At 30.5% G+C, this 16,312-nt stretch overlaps 1 protein-coding gene across 2 annotated transcripts in view; it reads right to left on the bottom strand.

The window, feature by feature from the left end:
- LOC148300165 (dietary and metabolic glutamate transporter-like) overlaps nt 1-16,312 on the bottom strand; it is a 96,741-nt gene that overhangs the window by 78,184 nt on the left and 2,245 nt on the right. Inside the window, exon 1 of one of the 2 annotated variants that reach the window (XM_088275152.1) lies at nt 6,094-6,607. The exons of the other annotated variant lie outside the window; for it this stretch is intronic. Within the exon in view, the coding sequence (XP_088131278.1) occupies nt 6,094-6,127 (34 nt within the window). The 5' untranslated portion in view covers nt 6,128-6,607. Of the gene's footprint in view, nt 1-6,093; nt 6,608-16,312 lie in introns of those variants that run through there. 2 annotated transcript variants of the gene reach the window in all.

The following is a 16,312-nucleotide window of genomic DNA, read 5'->3' as shown; positions in this document are numbered from 1 at the left end:
GTTCTGGAGGTCCTGGGTTCCCGTTCTGGAGGTCCTGGGTTCGATTCCCAGGGGGGTAAAATAAATATAAGTGATTTTTTCGCTTTAATATTTATTTAATATTACCCTGGACTGGTACTTGAAGCGGAGGGCTGATCACCTTTCCTTCATGTGTAAACGATCAAGATAACACTGCGTTTATATGAAGCAGTGCCCTATGCACCATTTGGTGCGGATAGGGGTTTTTATTTTATTTTATTTATTTTTTAAATATGAATGATGAAGTAATTACAATACCATAAAATAATAGAAAAGAAGGATTAAAGTAATAAATATGATTTTAAGGACAAAGAGTAATTATATTCATTATCTTTATGACAACAATCCAAATAGTCGTACGTCTATCGAAAAGCCTTAAAATGGAATCAATGTTTTCCTACGACATATATTCTATCATCCCTCATTGCTTTTTCATTGCAATATCGATTTGATTTATGCAATTTATACTAAAAAAATTATAAATTGTAAAACAAAACTAACTTACAATTTCTTTGTTCTCTAATAACCCTTTGTCTTCCGCGACTTCAAATAAAAATATAAATCGATAATAAAAATTTAAACTAATTAATACACCACAATGAATGGCAATGGAATTCGGTAAGCAACTTCAAATCAGCAATATTGTAGCAAGGAAATCATTGTATATATTTGGTTAATAAAAATGTGAGTGGATCATAACACAAAGTATTTTTATTTCTCGAAATAATATATCAATATGATCCACAAAGTTAATGCTTTCAATATTCAAAACTTCTAACTGTTTTCACAAATTCCGTAAATTATTCAAGCAAATATGAACAGATTTTTTACACACATTCCAATACAAAATTAAATGGTTTAATTAAGGAGTGCTTGCAATAAAGGGTTAAAAAACAACAAAAAACAACTGATATGCAATATGGTGAACAATAGAGATGTAAATGGCAGTTTTGAGTTACGATTCCGAGAAAATGGAGCATGACAGTACTAATTTATCGCTAGCATGATAGATTAGAAGGCAAACAAAAAGTGTAGAAACTTTCACACAAATATACCTCCGTACAAAGTATGCACTACACTGGAATATACTCGGTGCCAAAATATCATTATACTTAATTATAAATAAATTGCCTCGCTATTGACCCGTTTAAATATTATACATTTTTGTTTTATTAATAATCTAACTCACCATCACGCCGCTTCTCCGCAGGGCTAGGCAGAGATTAGAACGCCACAACAATCTTCGCCTCTTCCACATTCATACATACACGCCGATTATTCCGACTGATTATTCCGTGATTGATTACGTCAAGTTTCCTCGGTCTTCCTCCGCTTCTATTACCAACCACATTGGCCTCATAAATTTGAATTATCCTTTCTTCATTCATTCGATTCATATGCCCAAACCATGTTAACACGCCTTTCTGAGATATTTACACAATATTTGTATATAACGAAAATGAATAACTACCTCGTTCATATTATTTTTTGACATCTCAACAAAGATGAAAAAGAATATAGCAGTCTAGGCATTTACGGGGTTTACGACCGTCATAGGCTGGTTTAAATGGTCACTTTACACACGTGCAACATTCACCAATTCTATCCATGATTGACAACCACACTACCAAAATTCTTGGAAGTTCAAAATATATATATATATATATATATATATATATATATATATATATATATATATATATATATATATATTTATATATATATATATATACATATATACATATATATATATATATATATATATATATATATATATATATATATATATATATATATATATATGTATGTATATATATATATATATATATATATATATATATATATATATATATATATATATATATATATATATATATATATATATATATATATATATATATATATATATTTATATATATATACACATATATATAAATATATATATATATATATATATATATATATATATATTAATAAATATATATATATATATATATATATATATATATATATATATATATATATATATATATATATATAGAACTTCACTAGAGACATCTATTGATGAGATGAAAAGACTAATATGAAAATTACTCCTATAATTGTAGATAATCCAGATTTGTGAACAAGTATTTGAACACACTAATAATGTTGTACACTGCCTCATTTTTTTTAATGTAAAAAGTATCTCTTCAATCAGTAATTAACATGAATCATTTACAACAAGACACTGTTCATAAAAAGCATTTAGTAGATCGAATTTCTTGTGAAAATGGACTTATATAAATGACTATTATAGCATACTAATATGTCATTTAAGAATGCATTTTATTCCCACTCGTTATAACTTGTATGTATTAAGAAATATTTAGCATGTGACTATAATTTGCAATCGACCTTCGAAATCTGAATACATTTTCATTGTTAAGAAATGATAATAATGAATAAACATACAATTTTATTGAACCTGCTGGAAGAGATTTTGAGCGAATAAAAATAATACATGTGTCGGTTAATTTATTGTGACTGTTATATTTTTACTTTCCTTGCAAAAATGGGATTAGGTCACTCGACTTTTTTATGCCTTTTATCTATTTTGACTATGGCGTATAGACCGTTCAAAGAAAAGTACGAAAAAACTTATTTTCTGAAATTTTTCCTGAAAAAATTTTCTGAAAGAATTCCATGATTATAAATTTTGGAAATCGTAGTTGAAAAAACGTCGTTATGCCAGATTTTATAATTTTGTACACAGATAGGCACAGGTTTCCAAAAGCAAACATACCTTTATCGTTTGGCAGGCGGTAATTAAAAAAAAATATATGGCTAAAAAAATTGTAACTTTGATTCAGTTATTTTGTGGTAATATGTATCTATGTTCAACTTATGTTTTACTTGGTAAATAATACTATTTTTTATTGTTTCTTGAAAACAGTGGGAGTTTACTTGAATTTAATATTAATCTATTGTAATTAATATTATTTTACAACATTTTGAGTGTGTCCAAATACTTGTTCACAAAATCTGGATTATCTCCAATTACAGGAGTTATTTTCATATTATTTTTTTTGACATCTCATCAAAGATGAAGAAGAATATGGAAGTCTGGGCATTTACGGGGCTTACGACCGTCATAGGCTGGTTTGAGTGATCACTTTACACACGTGTAACATTCACCAATTCTACCCATTATTCTTTTGAGTAGTGTGGTTGTCAATAATGGGCAGAATTGGTGAATGTTACACGTGTGTAAAGTGATCACTCAAACCAGCCTATGACGGTCGTAAGCCCCGTAAATGCCCAGACTTCCATATTCTTCTTCATCTTTGATGAGATGTCAAAAAAAAAAATAATGAAAATTATTTTAAATGTGTGTACCCAAAAATATAACCTTTACAGCTGATAAATAAAATGTTCATTTTAATAAGAGTAGTGTGTAAGAATACCTAGAAAAACATTCTCCTTTACACTCCATTATCTCGGAACATGTTTGCATGATTTAATGCGTTCTGCTAGTATGCTCTTAATATTTTACGAGCATTAATTTGTATTGAAATTTGATCACAAAAAAGTAAAATGATATTGAAATTTAGTGCATGGATGATGACGATTCAAGATTTAGATCATTTAAAAAAATAGGGCACAAAAAATTGGAATAACCGATATTTGGTTTTAGAATGCAACAAAAGATGTAGTATTTAACAATTTTACGAAATCTTTTTTATGAATTTTAAATGCTGGGTTTCGGCGAGTTAGTGATAAAATATTTGCATCAAAAATACTTGTTAGAAGTATCTGAAGATTCTACATTTTTTTACTAAAAATAAAAATAGAGAAATAAAAATATATTATAATAATGTGCAAATAATAACGTATTTCAAATGAAATCAATTTCTCCAATCAATCTTTTGGGAAATTCCTATTAAGTTAAGTTATATAAACAGTTTTTCTTTGGGTTGTTCTTCAGTACCGATTTTTTTATCCATCGTATATATTTATACAAATTTTTGAACCAAACACAACGTATCATTACAACTAGTTCATTTGCATAAATAAGATTTACGATTTGGGTATAATTTGAAACATGGCATTGATGCACATTCCGACGAAGACAAATTTGTGTAAATCACATGCAAGTATTATAATATTACCAACAAAAATGTAGGCATGAAATTGTACAGTCATCATGTCATTATTTAAAAAATAATGATTTTTTTTCAAATATTCGGATATGATATTTTTGCTTTCACGTTGGTTGAGATATGTTTAACATAATTTTTCACAAATTGACGAACGAATTAAAGTATGAAATTATATTTAGAGTAAAAATTTATTATAATTTTTATTTGAAGCACTCACTTTGCGATTTTCCATTTTAAAATTAAAATGTTACTTTATTTTAAAATCACTATAAATATTTCATTGTAACTTAGTTGAAATAAAATATTTACGGTGGTTTTAAAACAAAGTTACATTTTCTTTGTTAAAAAAAAAACTCGAAGCTATTTTAAATAGCACTCATATTATCAAACCAAAATTATTTCTTGGGTCCACTTCAAACAACTAGATCATCATAATATTTTTTTTCTAATTTATTTAAACGATTTACATACGTTTATTTGAAACAAACCAAAAGTAAAATTAAATAAAAAAATGTACCGTTAAAATATCAAATTGTGAGCAATAATTAGCGTGTTTGACAACCGTACCGGAGGTCTAGGGTTTGATTCCCAAGGGGTTAAAAAAAACGTAAGTCATTTTTCACTCCGATATTTATTAAATAACACTCTTGACTGGTAGGTACCTGAAGCGCAGAAATGATCACCTTGCCTTCATGTAATCAACGATCAAAATAATACTTCTTCGATACGATGAAGTGATCTATGCATCATTGGGTAAGAGGGTGCAGAGAAATATTAATGTATTACAGAATTCAAAGTTATTCGTGAATTTGATAGGTTTTTATAAAATTAATCAAAATATTTTTTGTACGCATTAACTGCAAATATAAAAAAACCTGATTAAAATACACGTATAAATACGATTAATGCGTATTTTTGAGTTCATATTTTTTTCAGTAAGAGCCCGAAAATTCGTTTAATCATTAATTTGCCGTTTGATATTGATGCATGTAGTAGAAATATACGCAGTAAATTATTTGCTTAAAACGAGTTTCTTGACGCTAAAGAGATGTCAAATCCTGTATGAGGCATATCGTTTACCGATCAGAAACATCTAGTTTATAAATAATTGATAAAGCTGTTGAAATAATTTATGGGCATCTAAATGGAATCGTAGAAAAATCAAGAAAAAACAATATTTATTGATCCAGGAATCAAACAGCACAATATAAAGGAATAGTAAATACATACAAAATATGCATATTACTATACTATATTTTTCCTAAAAAGAGTTATTTTTTAATGGAAGTGGTGAAATTATCAGTTAGGTATTTATGGAAATATTAGTTAAGTTTTTGTCCGCTTCCGTAGTGTGCTACCATTAGGTCAGCACGCTCGGGTGCCGTTCTGGAGGTCCCGGTTCGATTTCCAAGGGGGGGTTAAATAAATATAAGTGAATTTTCCACTCTAATATTAATTTAATATTACCCTGGACTGGTACCCGAAGCGGAGGGCTAATCACTTTTTTTCATTTGTTATTAGACTGCGGAATCCCTAATATTATTTGTATCGGGTTGTGGTCCCGTGGTAAGTGTCGCGGACTCTTAAAGTCAGAGTTTCTTGGTTCGAACCCACTCTACAATTTGATACATATTTCTAATAATGAGTCGCTTAGGCTCATAGAAAAGGTATGGAATTGAAATAATTGTGTAAATAAAAAAAACATAATTTCTTATATATTTATCTTTTCTTTCCCCCCTGGGAATTGAACCCGAGACTTCCAGCACAGTAGCTAAATACGCTAACCATTACACCACGGAGGGGAACAAAAAAATACAGTATATTATCAAACTGAAAAGGTCGTATAAGGTAAAAAAAGTAGCATTAATGTTCCTTTTCAAAAATTTCATTCAAGTATCTATTCATAAATAACATAATACTGGTAGGTACTTACATTTTGACACCGTTTTTCTCCACCCGGTCAGCATTTTAGAAAAGTTTTTTGAACGAATTAATTTTTTTTAAAACAACCACAAAACTGTTTAAAATTATTCCGCTGTCAAAGTGAACGGAAAATATTAAATTTGCTACTTTCACGTCAACAATTTACAGTGGTGATATTAACATACCGCAATTTAATTAATGAAAATAATTTCATGGATTTACAATAACTTTCACTGCACCATTAAATCCAGTATTGTTTTAAGACAATTTATTTTTATTTAAAAACCGTCTTGAATCGCTCGACGCACAAGAAAACTCGTATAAAATATTTTCGTTTTTATTCATGAAAATAAAATAAAAGCTTGCAAAAGACGCAACGTCAAATTCACGGTACTATCAATAGCAATATTTTTGATCGTTCTATTGTTTATATGGTATATTTTCTACATATACAATTGGTACATCTGCGTAGAGATCGACGCGAAGACGATGCTCTGGCCGCGAGAGTCAATAGCGGAATAACCTCTGGAAATGACAGCAAGTTGTTTAAATACTCCCGCCAATAAAGCAGCGGCCAATCAGAGCCGGGTGTGTGTTTTTTCTTCTTCTAGTTTGTTTGGTATGTGACAGTTTAAACAACAGGTGACAGATTAGACCTGAGAGACGAATCGCTGTTCTTGAAATTTGTGTACTTGGAATCTTTGTGAGATTAAGAGTATTATAGCATTGTGTAAATGTAATTTGTATCGTAAAACTTTTATTACATCGCACCTCAAATGCAGTATATACGTACAAGTTACCCAGTATATATATATATATATATATATATATATAAATATATATATATATATATATATATATATATATATATATATATATATATATATATATATATATATATATATATATATATATATATATATATATATATATATATATATATATATATATATATATATATATATATATATATATATATATATATATATACATAGAAAAAATATTTCAATGATTTTTTTTTAAAAACTTTACTTTTCAATAACTCTTTACTTTTTTGTATTTATTTCGAAGAAAAATCGATTTTTTCAATACAAAAACAATATTTTAAGCATGAAATTCAATTGCGTCAAATGTTACTTAGGTTTAAAGAAAATTAAGTTACATAAAAGTAGTAACATACAAACCAAACTTTTTTTTAAATATATATTTCTTAAATATACGAGTAAATATTCATTTTCAAATTTTTAAACATAATTAACCTTACTTATGTATTTTTTTACAAAAATGTTAATAAAATAAGTATATAACCACTCACCGAGATTTTTACGTCTACCGGTTTCGAGACGTACCCGTCTCTTCGTCAGGACAATCACTAACACAGCATGCAAACAATACTACCCTTCACCACCATAGCACCATTTACACACTCAAAACTACACAAAATGTCTAACACATGCAATTTCATAAGGATAATAATCCCATTAGACCTCCTAGGTTGTGTCATCATGTAATTCCCCAGCTTTTAAATTAGCGTCATTTATTACAAATACATCAAATAATTAAAATATTTTCCAAACTAAGTACACAATTAAAAACTCATTAGAGCTAATAGACACACTTAAAAACCTTGTACTCCCCAAAAATGCAAAACTAGTGTCGTTCGATGTCGTCAACTTATTTACCAACGTAAATATAGAACAATCAAAAGTAATTATAAAAGATATTCTGAAGGGTAGTATTGTTTGCATGCTGTGTTAGTGATTGTCCTGACGAAGAGACGGGTACGTCTCGAAACCGGTAGACGTAAAAATCTCGGTGAGTGGTTATATATTCTAATTTTATTAACATTTTTGTAAAAAAAAAAAATAAGTAAAAATGACTAACCACAAAGTAAATGATTTAAATATTAATAATATTGAGAATATATTTAATCTTTTCTGCAGAGACCCACCAAGCCACCTTATGTGTCTTGTCGGTGGTGTTTATTTTACAAACATTTTTTTTAAAATCTTTTTTAATTTAATATGCATACAACAAAAAAAATCTTATAAAAACTGTTTTCAAATTTTTCATAATACTATCTCTTAAGCACGTATTTACCCACTACAATACAATGCTTTTGACACAACAGAAAAATAGCAACACAAAAATACTTTGTAAGCAATTTTTCAAATAAATATAAATACACAGTTTCGCACGAAACTCTTTTTACTAATATTTCAGCAGAAACTAAGCCGTTCCTTTTGATAAGAATATACAAGTATGAAAATTAACATGGCTTGACTTGTGACTGGCAGCTTTAAGTGAACCCTTTGCACGCTGTCTCCGTAACGCTTTAGTGGTGGACTTGGCATTCTTATCTATGAAGATTTGATTAGTGCTACAGGCACCTTCGACAAAATATTATTTTGTTCATGTTAACGCATCATATATTCTTATAAGATATATAATAATAATAATAAAACCCTTATCCGTACCCCAATGGTGCATAGGGCACTGTATCATATAAACGCAGTGTTATCTTGATCGTTTACACATGAAAGAAAGGTGATCAGCCTTCCGCTTCAGGTACCAGTCCATGGTAATATTGAATAAATATTACAGTGAAAAATTACTAATATTTTATTTTACCCCGCTTGAGAATCGAACCCGGGACCTCCAGAACGGTAGCCGAGCGTGCTGACCATTACACTACGGAGGCGGACAAAAAGATATTATGGGATATAATTTTTATTCCGTTTATATTCAAGTGTGATATTTCCCAACTTATTTTTATAATTTTTTTATCATATTCAATATAACACCTTAGTGTCGACATTTGCACATACAAACATAAACAAGATTGTTATTTTTAAAAGAGAGAATTCTATTCCAAGAATAACGAATCTCTTTTTTTGGGTTTGTCCACACCAAATTCATCTACAAGGAAAAATGTGGCTCCCTAAGATAATCAATCCAAAATAACAATAACTTATGCCGAAGGCGAAGTTATAAACAATAACAATATTTGAATAAATTATACCGTATAATATAGGGTGACCCATAGTTAAGTGAACGATCAAAAGGTACCGCCATTGTTTTTTTCAGTCACGCATAATATTCTGTGGTACAATATTCACAGAAATCCTTAAATTCGAGACGCTAAGTATTTTATGTGTGATATGAGGTATGAATATCTAGCTCTCTTAGATTGATCAGAAGATTAATTTTACACAACATTGATCGATTATAACAAATTTATGAGGCGAATGTACTTGGGAAAAGGAACAGAGGAAGACCGAGAAAAACATGGCACGATCAGGTATGCCAAATACTTGAAAGTGGTGAGGTTAGGAGTCGTAACAATCGGCGGGCATGTATGAGGAGGTGCATTTACGTGGAAGAGGCGAAAAATGTTTGCAAAGACAGAGTGGTTTGGCGTTCTATTCTCTCTGCCTACCCCTGCGGGGAAGCGGCGTGATGGTTAGTTAGTTAGTTAGTTAGATTATACCTACTCGATCACAGATCACAGTTTACAAATTTTAAGTTAGAAAATAAATTTAAGTAACGCCATTTTTAAAATGATGAAAATCAATGAATTTAGCTAACAATAATCTGGTCTGGTCTTTGCTTTCCATTTTTCTTAATTTTTAAACTCCACCCCTTGACTAACCCTCCCTCCCCCTAACTTACCCCCCTCCTTATTTAGAGAACAGATAATTATTTATGCTTTAGTTTATATTTAAACCTGAAGATGGAAGCACAGCTACCTAGTCGTTATAATAAAATAAACTCAAGTGGTAAAAAAACATTTTTTTTAATAAAAAGAGAAATATTTATGTTTTTTATAATTTACACAAATATTTCAATTTCATACTATTTTTGTGAGACTAAGCGGTTCATTTTTAGAAATACGTATCACATTGTGGTAGAGTGGGTTCGAACCGAGAAACTCTGACTTAAGAGTCCCCGACACTAACCACGGGACCACAACCCGACACTGTTTTTCATTTTTCAATGAAAAGTTCGTTCAGACTCTTAATAATAATTCTACATCATTTCAATAACCAGAAATCCATTATCATTACCAGGATATTGAAATTCATGTATTCCTCATAATTTTACCAAAATATTACAGAATATTGAATTTTCCCAAATATTTACAAATCGTACTGACGGCTAAAATATTGAGTCAATATGACGTTTTTTTCTATCTTTTAACAAGCAAATATCGTATCCATATATGGACAATTCGAGGAGCCAATTAGAACACTTAAAATATGTAGGTATGTATAATGTGTGGGTTGGTTAATTTTACTTTACTCATATTCATGAATATACGTGTTTTAAATTGGACAATACATATAGAAAACCGGTTTTAAAACATTAGAAATAAAAGTCCAGAACTAAAGTCAAATTTATCTTTAGATAAACAAACAAATATACAGGATTGACCAACTGGAATCGAATCTAGAACCAGTATCACATCGATAAAGTCAGTATTTCACCTATATATTTTTTTTTAATCTGTAACATTCCTTTACTTGCTCTCCGTCTTACTCCTCATTACTAAAGATTGTGACCCTTGTCGAAGCAATGACTCTTCTCTAATTATCCCTTGACTGCGCTGCACGTAGCGTTCCAACCACCGAGGTGCCTGCTGCTGTCTTAACTTGATCGGTCCATCGTGTGGGGGATATTTCTCTCCCTTTCTTGCCCTCAGGCTACCAATCACAACCAGTCGTTCCAAGCTATCCTCATTGCCACGCACAACGCCACCAAAGAACTGAAGAATCCATCGTGTCCAAACACTGGCCAGAGTCAAGCCATCCAAGTGTACTCCTGACGAATGGACTCGTTGGTGCGTCTACCTGTCCATGGGATTCAGAGCATGTGCCTCCAACACCACATTTCAAATGCCATTTTTTATTTATTTATTTATGGTATTACTGCTTTTTACAAAAAAGAACATAGAAATTAGAAATTAAGATAGATTACATAGAAAATAATAATAAATGATATAAAATTCAAATAACAATAATGAAAAACAAATAGATAAGTATAAGTAATAAAACAAATGCAAAACTTGGTGAAAAAACAAAAAAAAGGTTAAAAAAAACTGGTACAAATTAGGGAAGCTAATAATCGAAATAAAATTCGTACCAAGAAATCCAAAAATTGTTCTGTAAATTTTGACTTAAAGATGTTTATTAATGAACTAAAAATATCAATGGCCCGTAATTATAGCCATATCTTATTTTCGTCCCTATTATAAGTAATAAAATCGAACCTATAGATCAACTTGATTGCGTTTTCATACATATATATTTTTTAATAAGTATAAAAAAACACTTATGTGGAATATGTATGTAGATTATTAGACACAGAAGCAAAATATTATTATTTCGAGAAATAAAAATACTTTGTGTTCTGATCCACCACATTTTTATAAACCAACTAGTTTCGGCAACAACCTGTTGCCCTCTTCAGGGTTACATTTATTACTGAAGAGGGCAACAGGTTGTTGCCGAAACTAGTTGGTTAATAAAAATGTGAGTGGATCAGAACACAAAGTATTTTTATTTCTCGAAATAATACATCAATATGATCCACAAAGTTAATGCTTTCAATATTCAAAATATATTATTATTTATTTATTAGCAAATTGAGAAGGATCTCATATGAAGTTTATTTGTATTTGAGGGAGCACAATATGGGATTGTAACATTTTTATGATAATGTCAAACAATGATAATAAATTACATGCATAGGTAAAATATAAACTATTTCTTTGTATTATTTTTTGACATCTCATCAAAGATGAAGAAGAATACGGAAGTCTGGGCATTTACGGGGCTGACGACCGTCATAGGCTGGTTTAAGTGATCACTCTACACACGTGTAACATTCATCAATTCTACCCATTATTGACAACCACACTACTCAAATTCTTGGAAGTTCTAAATATATGAACCAATTTAGAAACCTTGTTCTTGAATCACTAGAACTACACTAGAGACATCTATTGGTGAGATGTTAAGAAGCTTTTTATCAAGCAGAAACTCTTGTATTAGTATGTGAGGTCCAAATCCTGGATATCAATCACACACATGAGAAACGCCAGAAAATACCATTTTCATTTTTATTATTTAAGCTTATAATTTGACCAGATAATTTATTTACAACATTTTGAGTGTGTCCAAATACTTGTTCACAAAATCTGGATAATCTCCAATTACTTGAAAATAACTCCTGGAGATTATCCAGATTTTGTGAACCAGTATTTGTCACACTCAAAATGTTGTATTTCTTTGTTTTTCTCTGGGCACATTTTTTTTAAGAATATATACTGAAAAAAATTAACTCCTTACCTTTCGATAACTCTTTTCTTTTCAAAACCATGCATTTATTTCGAAGAAAAACTCTTGTTTTCGATACAAAAACGGTGTTTTGAGAAAAAAACAATTACGTTACATGTTATTTGACTTTAAAACAAAAATGTAGTGCGGGCTATTGATTACTGGTTCTAAAATAGAGTCGCGCAATTAATTGACAAGCAAAATTACGCGAAATCGCTTTTTTCGCGTAATTTTGCTTGTCGCGAAAAAGAAAACAAACATCTCGACGCATAAAACATAGTTTTGCAAAACGTCATTCCTAAAACAAGCGTAAATATTATTTTCCATCGCTATAATCTTATGTAACTACATATTATGTATGTACATACGTAAACTTATGTTGCTACATATCGTGGGTATACTGGCAAAAAACGTTAACTCGAAAATATGAAATTCTGACTTAGTGATGCATATTATAAAGTTTTCAACGTTTTTTGAACTGGAAAACTACACTTTTGTTGTTTAAAATATCATATTTAGGTAATTTTAAAACTAAATTAATCTTTAAGTTTAACTGCGGGTTTTTTATGCAGGCTAATAGATTTAATGAACAGGGTTTATTCAAACAGGGATTTTAGAGTTGACGTTTTTTACTAGTATGCCCACGATATTATGTATGTACATATACAAATAAATCAGTCAGAGGTGTTTGAGTGGGGTCCTGTAGTTAGCTAGTGTCGTGAAATCTGAGGCTTTAGGTTTGACCCCACACTGACACACCTTATTCTTATTTAAAAACATAAGCAGCTTATGCTTACCTGAAAATAGCATTGAATATTCAGTAAACCCCCCTATAACGTTGAGATAAGAACCACGTTATCGGAGAGAATGTTTTGGAGCTTAAATGTTTTCCGCTGGTTAAAATGAAAATATACAATTTTAAACATTAACCCCTTATAACGTCCCTTCCGATAACGCCTCAACGTTATAGTAGGGGATTACAAAAAAATAATACAAACGGTATTTTAAGCATAAAATTCAATTAGTTCAAATGTTACCAAGGTTCAAAAAAAATTAAGTTGCGATTAATCATCATGTGCCTTAAAGCAGTTTATTCGCCAAATCATTTTCTTATTTTGGATATGTAACCATGTTCATGAAGATATGTTGACACACTTATCCTTTATACGCATCAACCAATTTCAATATAAAATGTTTTGCATGGTATCAGATGTCAATAGTTATAACACTGTATTAAAAAAAATACACTATCATTTTTTGTCGCTCAGATTATGATTCGATTCCTTTCAAATGTGCTCTTTCAAAATACGTTCCACTCGAGTACGTGTGATATTATCAGACTTCATTATGTAAATTAATGTAATATATATATTTTTTTACTTCTGATTTTGGTTACAATGGCTGTTCTTATGTGCCATAATTTTCGAAAACGTGTCTCGTATATTGTGCATAATGCAATGTAGCAGACGGTATGATACAATAACAAAATTCGATATGTTGTGGCCCAAATTTGGCTTTCCTTTTTTTTCAGATTTATATATTAGAGTTGTTTTTTTATGAAAATAATTACATGACTTAAAATTGTAGAATTCATTTTCAAACGAGACGTTACATTATTCTTTATAACCCTTATCCGCACCCAATGGTGCATAGGGCACTGTATCGAATTGACGCAGTGTTATCTTGATCATTGCTTACATGAAGGCAAGGTGATCACTCTTGCCCTTCAGGAACCAGTCCAGGGCAATTTTAAATAAATATTACAGTGTAAAATCACTAATATTTATTTTCACCCCCCTCTGGGTATCGAACCCGGGACCTCCAGCACGGTAGCTAAACACGCTGACCATTACACCACGGAGGCGGACAAACATTAAATTATTATAATGCAGAGATAATGTATGCACCACACTGCATCAAATAGTGACCTCGAAAGGGTGCAATTTATATTTTTGAATGATCCTCGAATTACTCAATGTAGAAAAACTAAAACCAATGATTCATATTTATTTGTGCTTACTATTGTCAAAAAACATTTTTTCCTTATGTAAAAAACATCTTTATTGGCCAGTGAGCACTTTTATCCAATATCGATTGGCCTGGCCTTACTTTGGGCATTCATTTCCGTAAGCAAGCTTTGGATTTAATCCAATACCGCATATCGGTGGCGTATTTTCGTGTGCGTGTTCAACAGGAGACAGTAATGGCTAAGCACTTTTTTTATGCAATATTATCAAACAAAAAGTGACGCGAGCAGGAGCTATGCAGAAGAGAACTTGTCGTGTCCCCGAGAAACTATTTTTGAGCTGGTGTTTTCATGGTGGTTTATCAGCTACACAACAACGAACACCCCAAAATACATCAATATATATGTTATTGTTTTTACAAACCCATGATCGAGGCAAGTTCAAGAACCGTGTTTTTTGGAGATAATACTTCCTCGTATTGCATTTGCAAACGGAAACACAAGTACGGGAATGCGATGCGATGCGTTGAAAAAAAAATATATATAAACGCCTAAGTTCAGGCAATTTGTTTAACAGTTGAGATTGGTAGATTACAGTAAACAAAACGAAGGCGTAACATCAAATTACTAAGAGCGACGGTATAAACATATCGCTCACTCCTTTCAAAAACGTCAAAAATCAAAAAACACGATTTTCAGGAGAACGTTTTTAAAGTTTAAAGATATAATATAATATATTGAAAATAAATATCAAGCCACTTATTGAACTTTTTACTGTGCAACAGATCTTTTTAGGTAAAACCTGAAGGTTTTTTTCTCCATTTGAAAAATATTTAGTATATTTAAAAAAATAATTAGCGGACAAATATTAAGTTAAAAATATGCCTCTTTTGCTGGGATATAGTACATTTTCTAGACATTCCGAAAACATGCACAACTGAAAATTGACGATTTTTGATTTATGACATTCTTGAGAAATGAGTGAGCGATATGTGCGTAGCTATTTAGTTATCTGAATGCAGGACTATCCTAACTGCATATAACGAAATTTTACAGGGGAGGTTATAATTTTTTTGAAATTAAGTATGTACTCTCAATTATTAAGTTGTATTTTTTTAATATTTATATTCAAAATGCTTGAATAGCTTAAAACGAATTTTTCAAAGACAATTTTAATAACCCTGGTATCTGAGTGCGTCTGAACAGATTTGCTTATGAGCATACTAGTATCGATGTATGGAAACTAGTATGCTTATCTCAAGCAAATGTATACAGCTAGAGAGCATGCTCAAAAGCATACTTTATTAGTAGCATGTGTATCTGTATTTTAAGTTTATATCACACTGACGGGCGAAGGCGAGTGAAATAAAAGGGTTTTTGTTGCTGTTTTTCCTTAGACGAATATGCGGCAAAAAGATGTATGATAGATGTTCGAATGGTAAAATAAGAAAATAAATGCAAGGCTGAGATAAGCATTATCTATAAAATTAAGAAAGGTGTGTTGAAATGGTATTGACATGTGGAATGTATGAGTAAGAAAAGAACGGTGAAACAAATTTATGAGGTAAATGTAGTTGGAAAAAGAAGCAGAGGACGACCGAGGAAAACTGACTGTTAAGAAAGATTGGTGTGACGTTTTATTTTCTCTGCCTACCGCTGCGGAAAAGGAGCGCGATGATAAGTCAGTAAGTGAGTTTGATAACATAAGTTAAAAATAATCGTCAACCTTTAAAATAGACCCATGTAATAAAGAAGTTATAGCACAATTGTGTGTGCCTTAGTTGTTACTCTTGTGTTGTATAATAAGAAACTTTACAAACAAAATCATTTAGTACGTCTTCTCCGCGTATGTCAAATAATTGGTTTTGGATATTAAACTTTAATTTTATACTAACATGTGGTCCATTAAAACTACAGATATGCAT

The sequence above is a fragment of the Brachycentrus maculatus genome, unplaced genomic scaffold, assembly GCF_059751285.1.
Source record: "Brachycentrus maculatus isolate JH-2025_06_01 unplaced genomic scaffold, ASM5975128v1 h1tg000808l, whole genome shotgun sequence".
Taxonomy (NCBI): Eukaryota; Metazoa; Arthropoda; class Insecta; order Trichoptera; family Brachycentridae; genus Brachycentrus; species Brachycentrus maculatus.
This window is presented reverse-complemented; position numbering and strand designations above follow the sequence as displayed.